Here is a 14,212-nt window from a genome sequence, read left to right as displayed (position 1 = left end):
CTAAGCATCTAAGCATATATGTTTTTCCTTGACAGAGTCTCTGGGATTGACACCAATGAAGACTCAAAATTGAAGAACTATAAGGACTGAGTATTCTAGTGCCTGCTCTACTGGGTAAATTAAATACAAAAGAACTGGGGGAAGAAATGCTTCCATGTTTTGCCTATATAAACCCAATATTTAGTTAGTTACCTGTTTCACAAGAACCTGTGACTAAGGTGAAGAGAAATAATCTCTTCCTTTATACAATTACCTAATTCCTTATAGCTTTCTAAGTCAGTTTTCAATTAAGCACCATTTCCTACATGAACTGTTACTCCTACCAAATGCAACTGTTACATAGGGCTGAACTGGACATAATTTAAACATTTTCATGAAAAAAACAAACCACTAATTGGCTTAGCACTACACCCTTACGGGGAAGGAGAAGCATTTACAGAAATACAATTTGTGAAGAATAAACGTATTTTGGAACCTGAGCCAAAGGTTTCTCACCAATACCTTAATAAGTCACCATGCAGGTTGTTTTCACAGGCAACAACACAGCCAGGTCAACTGTTGCTCCTGGCAACTTCCATTGTCCCAAAATATGTGGAAGATGGAGAAGCCAATGACTGAAATCCACAGTTAGTTAGGAATACAGGCCAAAAGCTCAACAAACTGCTACTGGAAGCAACTGGATACCATAATATTAGAGCACACAAAGAAATGAACAGCTGCTAAGACCACAATGCTCAGAGTCAGACCCAATGAGGGTATTACCCCACACACACACAGATACATCTCACCATACCTGTTTACAATCCCAGGCCCTTGCTCTCAAATAAATATATTGAACATTTACAACAGAATGAATGCCTTATGAATGCAAGCTTTTATTATAACTCTAAATAAAAGTCATACTTCTAAAATAAGCTACAAATTGCTTTTTTTTTTTGTGAAACTGATGTGACTTGGTGCCACAGCTAACCTTTCTCTCATAGCAGCAGTATCATCAGCCCGTGGCAGCAAGGAAATGTTCATTTCTGGCATCCCATGGGCTCCCATACAGGCAACTTCATAAAGCATGCAGATACTACTCTGCTGAAGTTTCAAATGAATAGAAGTGATCATTGTGCTTATGGATCTCATATCTTCCAAAATATACATAAATGGTGACAAATTAAAATAGCAGTTCTTTGCTTACCAATAAAATCATAAGGCAGAGGGGATGGAGGTGGAAAGAGAAATTGTTAAAAATGCGGGAAAAAATGCAAAACAGTGCTAGCATTCACAAAAAAGATCATGCTAAAATCAGATCCATATTCATAAAAATCAATCATTAAGCCACAATCCAAAGAACTCTGTCCGTGAGTCCAAAGGCATGCATGCCAGCTGAAGGAAATGCAGGATTCTTCTGACAATAGTTTCTTCAGAGCAGAATAGTAACGTGTCACTGGAGTAATCACAACAGGGTGAACAAGACGCCATCACACTTTTTTGCAATTGAAAAGGAAAGAAAAGTAATCACAATAAAAAAAATTAAACAACAGTGGAAACAAAACATAGAAATTCACAGTGACCTATAAAACCAAAGCATAATCCAAATGATTTTTACCCTTTAGGGGTTCATGCCTCTTAATAGTTGTCTTTTTAATTTGAAAACTTTATAATGAAAGATTTATCCATAATGGTATTAAATATAAAATTACTTCACTACACACGGGATTTCATGCAGTATTAATACTCATTAACTTCACTCATGTTTAAAGGACACATAAGAGACATCTTGTCACTAGAATCTCAAAGCCTCCCCCCAAACAAGATGTCTTAAAGCATTTAAAGTTTCTCATAAGGAAAACAACCACCTGAAACTAATATTCAAAATGCAGTAACTGCCTAAGGTCATCACTTGGCCAACTAAAGTATTTTTACCTTTTCTAGGAAGTTCACAGTTTTTAAAAAATAAGTACAAGATATTTATTTTTTAACCCCAAGATTGAACTAAGGCTGTTTATGTCATCAGCTGTTAGTTAGTGGCCATGTATGATCTGAACTTCCAGCCTGTGCTCTGAGGTACTCACTGGAGGAGGGGTCCAGGGCTATCCTGCCTTCATGTCCACGAGCTGCATCTGCACGTTGGCAGCCATGCCACCCCCGTAGCCTCCCTTGGACTGCATCTGGTTCTGAATGGAGCTAACCTGCAACAAGACAAGAACAGAACCAGTCAGAAACTAGGGCCACTGCAAGTAAGCAATTCTTGCCTAATATTTTAGCTGGGCTGCTTTTCCCAAAAGGGTACCTTTTATACACTTAAACTTATTCTCATTAAAGGCAAAATGCTGAAGCTAGTGACTGAAGCATTTTTTTTGCCACAACTCCCTCTTCACCCATCCCCCCACTCCTGCAACTTTCTCCACTTGGCAATTACAAAAACAAAGTTTTGTAATTCACAAGGCACATTTCAAAAGCAGTTAAAAAGATACAGATGAACTCAACTTTGTCCCTCAAACACCTTAATTTACAAACACCTCACATATATGATCACCTCAATTACCTGGATTAGAATCAGATTCAAAAATAAATATGAATGAAACTAAACCAGAGGTAAACTTTAAAAGTCCATGTGGGACTTCCCTGGTGGCACAGTGGTTAAGAATCCGCCTGCCAGTGCAGGGGACACAGGTTCGAGCCCTGGTACAGGAAGATCCCACATGTCACGGAGCAACAAAGCCCGTGAGCCACAACTACTGAGCCTGTGTGCCGCAATTACTGGAGCCCACGCGACTAGAGCCCATGCTCTGCAACAAGAGAAGCCACCGCGATGAGAAGCCTGCGCACTGCAATGAAAAGTAGCCCCCGCTCGCCACAACTAGAGAAAGCCCGTGTGCAGCAACGAAGACCCAATGCAGCCAAAAATACATAAATGAATAAATTTTTTAAAAGTCCATGTGGTAAAATTTACATACTTAATACAGTCTTAGTATAGTCTGATAAAGTGAAAAGGAGTATAAGAATCCAAAGACTTGGAATATTCAAAGCAAGTTTAGCCAGAGGCCACACCCCAGGAGACATATGAGCCCAGGGTGGAATCATCATTCTCTCCAGCTTTTATCACGTGGTTAGAGCCCCTGAACTTTGACTCATCCTCTGCCTGAGCCTGCAAACAACATCCCCTTAACAGCCCTCAGGGAACAGGCTGGTCTCAGGTTTACAAGGATGGCTTCAAAATATGACATCATGTAACCCTCACAACAACACCAGGAAGAAGCAGTAGACAGTGAACCTGTGAAACCCTAGGCATCCTATCCTCAACCCTGATAAAGGCAGAACTCCAGGCCTGTGCACTCATTTTCTCTACCTGCAACCTTGCTGAGTGGCCCCAGGAGTGCCATATACCCTCCAGGACTTCATTAACCAACCTTCTAAAAATAAAAATAAAAAAACATAATTTTATATGTACCAATGAAGTTTCCTTGGAATAGGACATAAAACTGGTGCAGTTAAAAGCAAGCAATTGCCAAACAACCAGCAAGAGAGAAACACAGATCCACCCGTCAGCAGACAGGGTGCCTAAAGTCATACTGAGCTCACAACCACCTATAAACACACCCCTTGACATAGCACTGCCCACCAGAGGGATAAGACCCAGCTCCACCCACCAGCAAGAAGGCACCAGTCCCTCCCACCAGGAAACCTCCAGAAGCCTGAGGACCACTCTCACCCACCAGAGGGCACACACCAGAAGAGGAGCTATGATACTCCAGCCTGCATAAAGGAGTCCACAAAGAAGGTGAGACAAAATGAGATGGCAGAGAAATATGTTTCAGACGAAACAACAAGATAAAAACCCACAAGAACAACTAAATGAAGAGGAGATAGGCAACCTACCTGAAAAAGAATTTAGAGTAATGATAGTAAAGATGATACAAAATCGTGGGAAAAGAATGGAGGCACAGATTGAGAAGCTACAAGAAATGTTTAACAAAGAGCTAGAGGATGTAATGAACAAATAAAGATGAACAATAACTGCAATGAAAAATACGCTAGAAGGAATCAACAGCAGAATGACTGAGGGAGAAAAGTAAGTGAGCTGGAAGACAATGTTGGAAATCACTGCCACAGAACAAAGAAAAAAGAATGAAAAGAAATGAGGACAGTCTCCGAGACCTCTGGGAAACATTAAAACATACCAACATTTGCATTTTAAGGGTGCAAGAAGAGAGAAAGGGCCCAAGATAATAATATCTGAAGAGATTATAGCCAAAAACTTCCCTAACATGAGAAAGGAAACACTCAAGTCCAGGAAGCGCAGAGTCCCATAAAACATGACCCCAAGTAGGAATGCACCAACATGCATATTAATCGAACTGATAAAAATTAAAGACAAAGAAAAAAATATTAAAAGCACCAAGGGAAAAGCAACAAATAACATACAAGGGAAACCCCATAAGATTATCAGGTGATTTTTCAGTATTAACTCTGCAGGCCAGAAGGAAGTGGCACAATATATTTAAAGTGATTAAAGGGAAAAACCTACAACCAAGAATACTCTACGCAGCAAGGCTCTCATTTAGATTTGATGGAGAAATCAAAAGCTTTACAGGGGCCTCCCTGGTGGCACAGTTGTTAAGAATCTGCCTGCCAATGCAGGGGTTCGATCCCACATGCCGCGGAGCAACTAAGCCTGTGTGCCACAGCTACTGAAGCCCACATGCCTAGAGCCTGTGCTCCACAACAAGAGAAGCCACTGCAACGAGAAGCCCACACTGCATCCAAGAGTAGCCCCTGCTTGCCGCAACTAGAGAAAGCCAGCACGTGGCAACGAAGACCCAACACAGCCAGAAAATAAAAAGGCTTTACACACAAGCAAAAGATAAGAGAATTTAGTACCACCAAACCAGCATTACAACAAATCTGAAAGGAACATCTCTAGGTGGAAAAGAAGAGACCACAACTAGACTCAAGAAAGTACGAATGGGGAAGTTCACTGGCAGAAGCAAACATAAAGTAAAGGTAGGAAATCTTCCACACACAAACAGAATATCAAAACCAGCAATCATGAGAATACAGATGCAGGATATTGGAAATGCATTTGAAATAAAGATATCAACCATTTAAAACAATCTTGTACATACACAGACTACTATAGCAAAACCTCATGGGAACCACAAACCAAAAATCTAGAATAGCTACACACACAAAAAAGAAAAAAGCAATCCAAACACATCACTAAAGATAAGACATCAAGGGACTTCCCTGGTGGACCAGTGGTTAAGACTCTGCACTTCCATTGCAGGGGCCACAAATTCAATCCCTGATCTGGGAACTAAGATCCTGCATGTCACTCAGCATGCCCCCCCCCAAAAAAAAAGACAAAAGAGAGAAAGAGAAAAAAGTAGACATTAAATCACAAGAGAATAAAAGAGGAAGGGAAGAAACATGACCTTAAGAAACAAATCCAAAACAATTAAAAAAATAGCAAGTACGTACATATCAATAATTACCTTAATGTTAATGGATTAAATGCTCCAACCAAAAGACATAGACTGGCTGAAACAAAAACAGGACCTATATATATGCTGTCTACAAGAGACACACTTCAGATCAAGGGACACATGCAGACTAAAAGTGAGAGGATGGAAAAAGGTATTCCATACAAATGGAAATCAAAAGAAAACTGCAGTACCAATACTCATATCAGACAAAATAAACTTTAAAATAAAAATAAAGACTGTTACAAGACAAAGGAGGACATTACATAATGGTAAAGGGATCAATCCAAGAAGATATAATGATTACAAATATATATACACCCAACACAGGAGCACCTCAATACATAAGGAAAATGCTAACAGCTATAAAAGAAGAAATCGACAGTAGCACAACAACAGTGGGGAACTTTAACACCTCACTTACGCCAATGGACAGATCATCTAGACAGAAAATTAATAAGGAAACAAAAGCTTTAAATGACAGAATAGGCCAGATAGATTTCATTGATATTTACAGGACATTCCATCCAAAAACAGCAGATATAGTTTCTTCTCAAAGGCACACAGAGCATTCTCCAGGATAGATCACATCTTGAGTCACAAATCAAGCCTTGGTAAATTTCAGAAAACTGAAATCATACCAAGCATCATTTCTGACCACAGCGCTATGGGATTAGAAACTACAGGGAAAAAAATGTAAAAAAAAAAAACAAAAAAACACATGGAGGCTAAACAATGGTACTAAACAACCAATGGATCATTGAAAAACTCAAAGAAGAAATGAAAAAATGCCTCGAGACAAATGACAATGAAAACACAATGGTCCAAAGTTTTGGGGGTGCAGCAAAAGCAGTTCCAAGAGGAAAGTTTATAGAACTACAATCGTACCTCAGGAAGCAAGAAAAATCTCAAATAAACAACCTAACTTTACACCTAAAACAACTAGAGAAAGAACAACAAACAAAACCCAAGGTTAGTAGAAGGAAAGAAATCATAAAGATCAGAGGAGAAATAAATGAAACAGACAGACAAAACAATAGCAAAGATCAATAAAACTAAAAGCTGGTTCTTGGAAAGATAAACAAAAGTAATAAACCTTTAGCCAGACCCACCAAGAAAAAAGGGAGAGGACTCAAATCAATAAAATTAGAAATGAAAAAGGAGCGTTACAACAGACACCACAGAAATACGAAGGACCATAAGTTGACTACAAACAACTATATGCCAATAAAATGGACAAGCTAGAAGAAATGGACAAACTCTTACAAAGATACAATCTTCCAAGACTGAACCAGGAAGAAAAAGAAAATATGAACAGACCAATCACAAGTAGTGAAATTATAGGGCTTCCCTGGTGGCACAGGGGTTGAGAATCCGCCTGCCGATGCAGGGGACACGTGTTAGTGCCCCAGTCCGGGAAGATCCCACGTGCCACAGAGCGGCTAGGCCTGTGAACCATGGCCACTGAGCCTGCACGTCCAGAGCCTGTGCTCCGCAAGGGGAGAGGCCACAACAGTGAGAGGCCCGCATACCGCAAAAAAAAAAAAAAAAAAAATGTGGAACAACAAGTACTGCAATCGAAACAGTGATTAAAAAAATTCCAACAAGCAAAAGTCCAGGACCAGATGGCTTCACAGGCAAATGCTATCAAACATTTAGAGAAGAGTTAACACCTACCCTCCTGAAACTCTTCCAAAAGATTACGGAGAAAAGAACACTCTCAAGCTCATTCTATGAGGCCAACACTACCCTGATACTGAAACTAGACAGACACCACACACAAAAAAGAAGATTACAGGCCAGTATCACCAATGAACGGAGACACAAAAATACTCAAAGTACTAGCAAACCGAATCCAACAATATATTAAAAGGATCGTACATTATGATCAAGTGGGACTTATCCCAGGGATGCAAGAATTCTTCAATATCTTCAAATCAATCAGTGTGCTACATACACCACAGTAATAAACTGAATGAAAACCAAGTGATCATCTCAATAGATACACAAAAAGCTTCTGAGAAAATTCAACACCGATTTATGATAAAAGCTCTTCAGCAAGTGGGAATAGAGGGAACCTACCTCAACATAATAGAGGCCATATATGACACACCCACAGCTAACATCATTCTCAACGGTGAAAATCTGAAAGCGTTCCCTCTAAGATCAGGGACAAGGATGTCCACTGTCACCACTTTCATTCAAAACACTTTTGGAAGTCCTAGACCCAGCAATCAGAGAAGAAAAAGAAATAAAAGGAATACAAACTGGAAAAGAAGAAGTAAAACTGTCACTGTTTGCAGATGACATGATACTATACATAGAGAATCCTAAAGATGCCACCAGAAAACTATAATCAATGAATTTGGTAAAGTAGCAGGGTACCAAATTAATTCACAGAAATATCTTGCATTCCTATACACTAATGATAAAAAAAATCTGGAAAAGAAATTAAGGAAACACTCCCATTTACCATTGGAACAAAAAGAATAAAATATCTAGGAATAAACCTACCTAGGGAGACAAAAGACCTGTATGCAGAAAACTATAAGACACTGATGAAAGAAAGTAAAGGTGATACAAACGGATGGAGAGATACCATGTGCCTGGATTGGAAGAATCAATATTGTGAAAATGACCATACTACCCAAGGCAATCTACAGATTCTACACAATTCCTATCAAATTACCAATGACATTTTTCAGAGAACTAGAACAAAAAATTATTAAAGACACAGAAGACTCCAAGTAATCAAAGCAATCCTGAGAAAGAAAAATGGAGCTGGAGAAATCAGGCTCCCTGACTTGAGACTAACTACAAAGTAACAGTAATCAAACTAGTATGGTAAAGGCACAGAAACAGAAATAGAGATCAGTGGAACAGGATAGAAAGCCCAGAAATAAACTCACAAATCTATGGTCACCTAATCTATAACAAAGGAGGCAAGAAAGCTACAGTAATCAAGACAGTATGGTACTGGCACAAAAGCCAGTACAGATCAATGGTACAGGACAGAATGCCCAGAAATAAACCCAAGCACATATGGTCACTTAATTTACGACAACAGAGGCAAGAAATACAAGGGAGAAAGGAGAGCCTCTTCAATAAGTGGTGCTGCGAAAACTGGACAGCTACATGGAAAAGAATGAAATTAGAACACTCCCTAACACCATACACAAAAATAAACTCCAAATGAATTAAAGACCTAAATGTTAGACCAGACACTATAAAACTCTTAGAGGAAACATAGCAAAAACACTCTTTGATATAAACCACAGCAAGATCTTTTTTGACCCACCTCCTAGAATTAACAGAAATAAAAACCAAAACAAACAAATGGGAGTTAATTAAACTTAAAAGCTTTTGCACAGCAAAGGAAACGATAATCAAGACGAAAAGCCAACCCTCAGAATGGGAGAAAATATTTGCAAATGAAACAACAAAGGATTAATTTCCAAAGTATACAAACAGCTCATAGAGTTCAATATCAAAAAAACAATCCAGTTAAATAATTGGTGGAAGACCTAAAAAGACATTTCACCAAGGAAGACATACAGATGGCCAAAGAGGAGCATGAAAAGATGCTCAACATCACTAATTATTAGAGAAATGCACATAAAAACTACAATGAGGTATCACCTCACACCAGTCAGAATGGCAATTATGAAAAAAGAAAGAAGGAATGATGGTGAAAAGGGAACCCTCCTGCACTGTTGGTGGGAATGTAAATTGATACAACCACTATGGAAAACAGTACGGAGTTTCCTTAAAAAAACTAAAAATAGAACTACCATATGACCCAGGAATCCCACTACTGGGCATATACCCTGAGAAAACCATAATTCAAAAAGAGACATGTACCACAATGTTCACTGAAGCACTATTTACAATAGCCAGGATATGGAAACAACCTAAGTGTCCATCATCAGATGAATGCATAAAGAAGATGTGGCACATATATACAATGGAATATTACTCAGCCATAAAAAGAAACGAAATTGAGCTATTTGTAATGAGGTGGATAGACCTAGAGTCTGTCATACAGAGTGAAGTAAGTCAGAAAGAGAAAGACAAATACCGTATGCTAACACATATATATGGAATTTAAGAAAAAAAAAATGTCATGAAGAACCTAGGGGTAAGACAGGAATAAAGACACAGACCTACTAGAGAATGGCCTAGAGGATATGGGGAGGGGGAAGGGTGAGCTGTGAAAGAGCGAGAGAGAGGCATGGACATATATACACTACCAAACATAAGGTAGATAGCTACTGGGAAGCAGCCGCATAGCACAGGGAGATCAGCTCGGTGCTTTGTGACCGCCTGGAGGGGTGGGATAGGGAGGATGGGAGGGAGGGAGATGCAAGAGGGAAAAGATACGGGAACATATGTATATGTATAACTGATTCACAGAAACTAACACACCATTCTAAAACAATTATATCCCAATAAAGATATTTAAAAAAACTGGAATTTTGGAGAAAAAAATAATAAAAAATAAATATAAATAATAAAAATTAAAAAAAATAAAAAAAATACACAATGGAGAAAAGACAGTCTCTTCAATAAGCAGTGCTGGGAAAAACGGAGAGCTACATGTAAAAGAAATAAATTAGAACACTCTCTAACACCATACACGAAATTCAACTCAAAATGGATCAAAGACCTAAATGAAAGGCCAGACACTATAAAACTCTTAGAAGAAAACATAGGCAGAACACGCTCTGACATAAATTGCAACAATATCTTTTGGGATCTACCTCCTAGAGTAATGATAATTAAAACAAAAATAAACAAATGGGACCTAATGAAACTTAAAAGCTTCTGCACAGCAAAAGAAACCATAAGCAATACAAAAAGACAACTCACACAATGAGAGAAAATATTTGCAAATGAAGCAACCGAAAAGGGATTAATGTACAAGATATACAAATGGCTCATACAGCTGAATATCAAAAAACCAAAAAACCAATTCAAAAAATGGGCAAGGAAGCAAGAAGAACTACAATCCTGCAGCCTGTGGAACAAAAAACCACATGCACAGAAAGACAAGATAAAAAGGCAGAGGGCTATGTACCAGATGAAGGAACAAGATACAACCCCAGAAAAACAACTAAATGAAGTGGAGATAGGCAACCTTCTAGAAAAAGATTTCAGAATGATAGTAAAGATGATCCAGGACCTTGGAAAAACGATGGAGGCAAAGATGGAGAAGATGCAAGAAATGTTTAACAAAGACCTAGAAGAATTAAAGAAGAAACAAACAGAGATGAACAATACAATAACTGAAATGAAAACTACACTAGAAGAAATCAATAGCAGAATAACTAAGGCAGAAGAATGGATAAGTGACCTGGAAGACAGAATGGTGGAATTCATTGCTGTGGAACAGAATAAAGAAAAAAGAATGAAAAGAAATGAAGATGGCCTAAGAGATCTCGGGGATAATATTAAATTCAACAACATTCGCATTATAGGAGTCCCAGAAGGAGAAGAGACAGAGAAAGGACCAGAGAAAATATCTGAAGAGATTACAGTCAAAAACTTCCCTAACATGGGAAAGGAAACAGCCACCCAAGTTCAGGAAGTGCAGCGAGTCCCATACAGGATAAAGCCAAGGAGAAACACGCCAAGACACACAGTAATCAAATTGGCAAAAATTAAACACAAAGAAAAATCATTGAAAGCAGCAAGGGAAAAACGACAAATAACATACAAGGGAACTCCCATAAGGTTAACCAGTGATTTCTCAGCAGAAACTCTACAAGCCAGAAGGGAGTGGCATGATATAATTAAAGTGATGAAAGGGAAGAAGCTACAACCAAAATTACTCTACCCTGCAAGGATCTCAATCAGATTCGATGCAAAAATCAAAAGCTCTACAGACAAGCAAAAGCTAAGAGAATTCAGCACCACCAAACCAGCTCTACAACAAATGCTAAAGGAACTTCTCTAACTGGGCAACACAAGAGAAGAAAAGGATCTACAAAAACAAACCCATAACAGTTAAGAAAATGGTCACAGAAACATACATATCAATAATTACCTTAAACGTGAACGGATTAAATGCTCCAACCAAAAGACACAGGCTTCCTGAATGGATACAAAAACAAGACCCATCTATATGATATCTACAAGAGACCCACTTCAGACCTAGGGACACATACAGACTGAAAGTGAGGGGATGGAAAAAGATATTCCATGCAAATGGAAATCAAAAGAAAGCTGGAGTAGCTATACTCATATCAGATAAAATAGACTTTAAAATAAAGAATGTTACAAGAGACAAGGAAGGACACTACAAAATGATCAAGGGATCAATCCAAGAAGAAGATATAACAGTTATAAATATATACACATCCAACACAGGAGCACCTCAATACATAAGGCAACTGCTAAGAGCTATTAAAAAAAAAAATCGACAGTAACACAATAATAGTAGGGGACTTTAACACCTCACTTACACCAATGGACAGATCATCCAAAATGAAAATAAATAAGGAAACAGAAGCTTTAAATGACACAATAGACCAGATAGATTTCATTGATATCTAAAGGACATTCCATCCAAAAACAGCAGTTTACACTTTCTTCTCAAGAGCACATGGAACATTCTCCAGGATAGATCACATATTGGATCACAAATCAAGCCTCAGTAAATTTAAGAAAACTGAAATCATATCAAGCACCTTTTCTGACAACAGTGCTATGAGATTAGAAATGATTTACAGGGAAAAAACCGTAAAAAACACAAACACATGGAGGCTAAACAATATGTTACTAAATAACCAAGAGATCACTGAAGAAATCAAAGAGGAAATCAAAAAATACCTAGAGACAAATAACAATGAAAGCACGATGATCCAAAACATATGGGATGCAGCAAAAGGAATTCTAAGAGGGAAGTTTACAGCTATACAAGCCTACCTCAAGAAACAAGAAAAATCTCAAATAAACAATCTAACCTTACACCTAAAGGAACTAGAGAAAGAAGAACAAACAAAACCCAAAGTTAGCAGAAGGAAAGAAATCAGAGATACGAGCAGAAATAAATGAAATAGAAACAAAGAAAACAATAGCAAAGATCAATAAAACTAAAAACTGATTCTTTGAGAAGATCAACAAAATTGATAAACCATTAGCCAGACTCATCAAGAAAAAGGGAGAGGACTCAAATCAACAGAAGCTACAAAAGACACCACAGAAATACAAAGCATCCTAAGAGACTACTACAAGCAACTCTATGCCAATAAAATGGACAACCTGGAAGAAATGGACAATTCTTAGAAAGGTATAACCTTCCAAGACTGAACCAGGAAGAAACAGAAAATATGAACAGACCAATCACAAGTAATGAAATTGAAACTGTGATTAAAAATCTTCCAGCAAACAAAAGTCCAGGACCAGATGGCTTCACAGGTGAATTCTATCAAACATGTAGAGAAGAGCTAACACCTATCCTTCTCAAACTCTTCCAAAAAATTGCAGAGGAAGGAACACTCTCAACCTCATTCTATGAGGCCACCATCACCCTGATACCAAAACCAGACAAAGACACTACAAAAAAGGAAATGACAGACCAATATCACCGATGAAAATAGATGCAAAAATCCTCAACAAAATACTAGCAAACAGAATCCAACAACACATTAAAAGGATCATACACCATGATAAAGTGGGATTTATTCCAGAGATGCAAGGATTCTTCAATATACACAAATCAATCAATGTCATACACCATATCAACAAACTGAAGAGTAAAAACCATATGATCATCTCAATAGATGCAGAAAAAAGCTTTTGACAAAATTCAACACCCATTTATGATAAAAACTCTCAGAAAGTGGGCATAGAGGGAAGCTACCTCAACATAATAAAGGCCATATATGACAAACCCACAGCAAACATCATTCTCAATGGTGAAAAACTGAAAGAATTTCCTCTAAGATCAGGAATGAGACAAGGATGTCCACTCTCACCACTATTATTCAACATAGTTTTGGAAGTCCTAGCCATGGCAATTAGAGAAGAAAAAGAAATTAAAAGAATACAAATTGGAAAAGAAGAAGTAAAACTGTCAATGTTTGCACATGACACGAGACTATACATAGAGAATCCTAAAAATGCCACCAGAAAACTACTAGAGCTAATTTATGAATTTGGTAAAGTTACAGGATACAAAATTAATGCAGAGAAATCTCTTGCATTCCTATACACTAATGATGAAAAATCTGAAAGACAAATTATGGAAACACTCCCATTTACCACTGCAACAAAAAGAATAAAATACCTAGGAATAAACCTACCTAGGGAAACAAAAGACCTGTATGCAGAAAACTATAAGACACTGATGAAAAGGATTAATGATGATACCAACAGATGGAAAGATATACCATGCTCTTGGATTGGAAGAATCAATATTGGGAAAATGACTATACTACCCAAAGCAATCTACAGATTCAATGAAATCCCTATCAAATTACCAATGGCATTTTTTGGTTTTGTTTGTGTTTTTTTTTTTGTGGTACGCGGGCCTCTCACTGTTGGGGCCTCTCCCATTGCGGAGCACAGGCGCCGGACGCGCAGGCTCAGCGGCCATGGCTCACGGGCCCAGCCGCTCCGCAGCATGTGGGATCTTCCCGGACTGGGGCACGAACCGGTGTCCCCTGCATCGGCAGGCGGACTCTCAACCACTGTGCCACCAGGGAAGCCCACCAATGGCATTTTTTATGGAACTA

At 38.3% G+C, this 14,212-nt stretch overlaps 1 protein-coding gene across 11 annotated transcripts in view; it reads right to left on the bottom strand.

Annotated features, from left to right (window-relative positions):
* Window positions 1–700: 700 nt before the first annotated feature.
* CDC42SE2 (CDC42 small effector 2) overlaps window positions 701–14,212 on the bottom strand; it is a 202,785-nt gene continuing 189,273 nt past the window's right edge. For 10 of the 11 annotated variants that reach the window (XM_060143515.1, XM_060143518.1, XM_060143521.1 and 7 more), the window contains 2 exons: window positions 2,064–2,180; window positions 701–1,474 (listed from right to left, as the gene is read on the bottom strand). In XM_060143515.1, the coding sequence (XP_059999498.1) occupies window positions 2,082–2,180 (99 nt within the window). In that variant the 3' untranslated portion in view covers window positions 701–1,474; window positions 2,064–2,081. The remainder of the gene's footprint in view (window positions 1,475–2,063; window positions 2,181–14,212) is intronic. The other variant, XM_060143526.1, reaches the window with a different exon arrangement.

This window comes from Lagenorhynchus albirostris, chromosome 3 (assembly GCF_949774975.1).
Source record: "Lagenorhynchus albirostris chromosome 3, mLagAlb1.1, whole genome shotgun sequence".
Classification (NCBI taxonomy): Eukaryota; Metazoa; Chordata; class Mammalia; order Artiodactyla; family Delphinidae; genus Lagenorhynchus; species Lagenorhynchus albirostris.
This window is presented reverse-complemented; position numbering and strand designations above follow the sequence as displayed.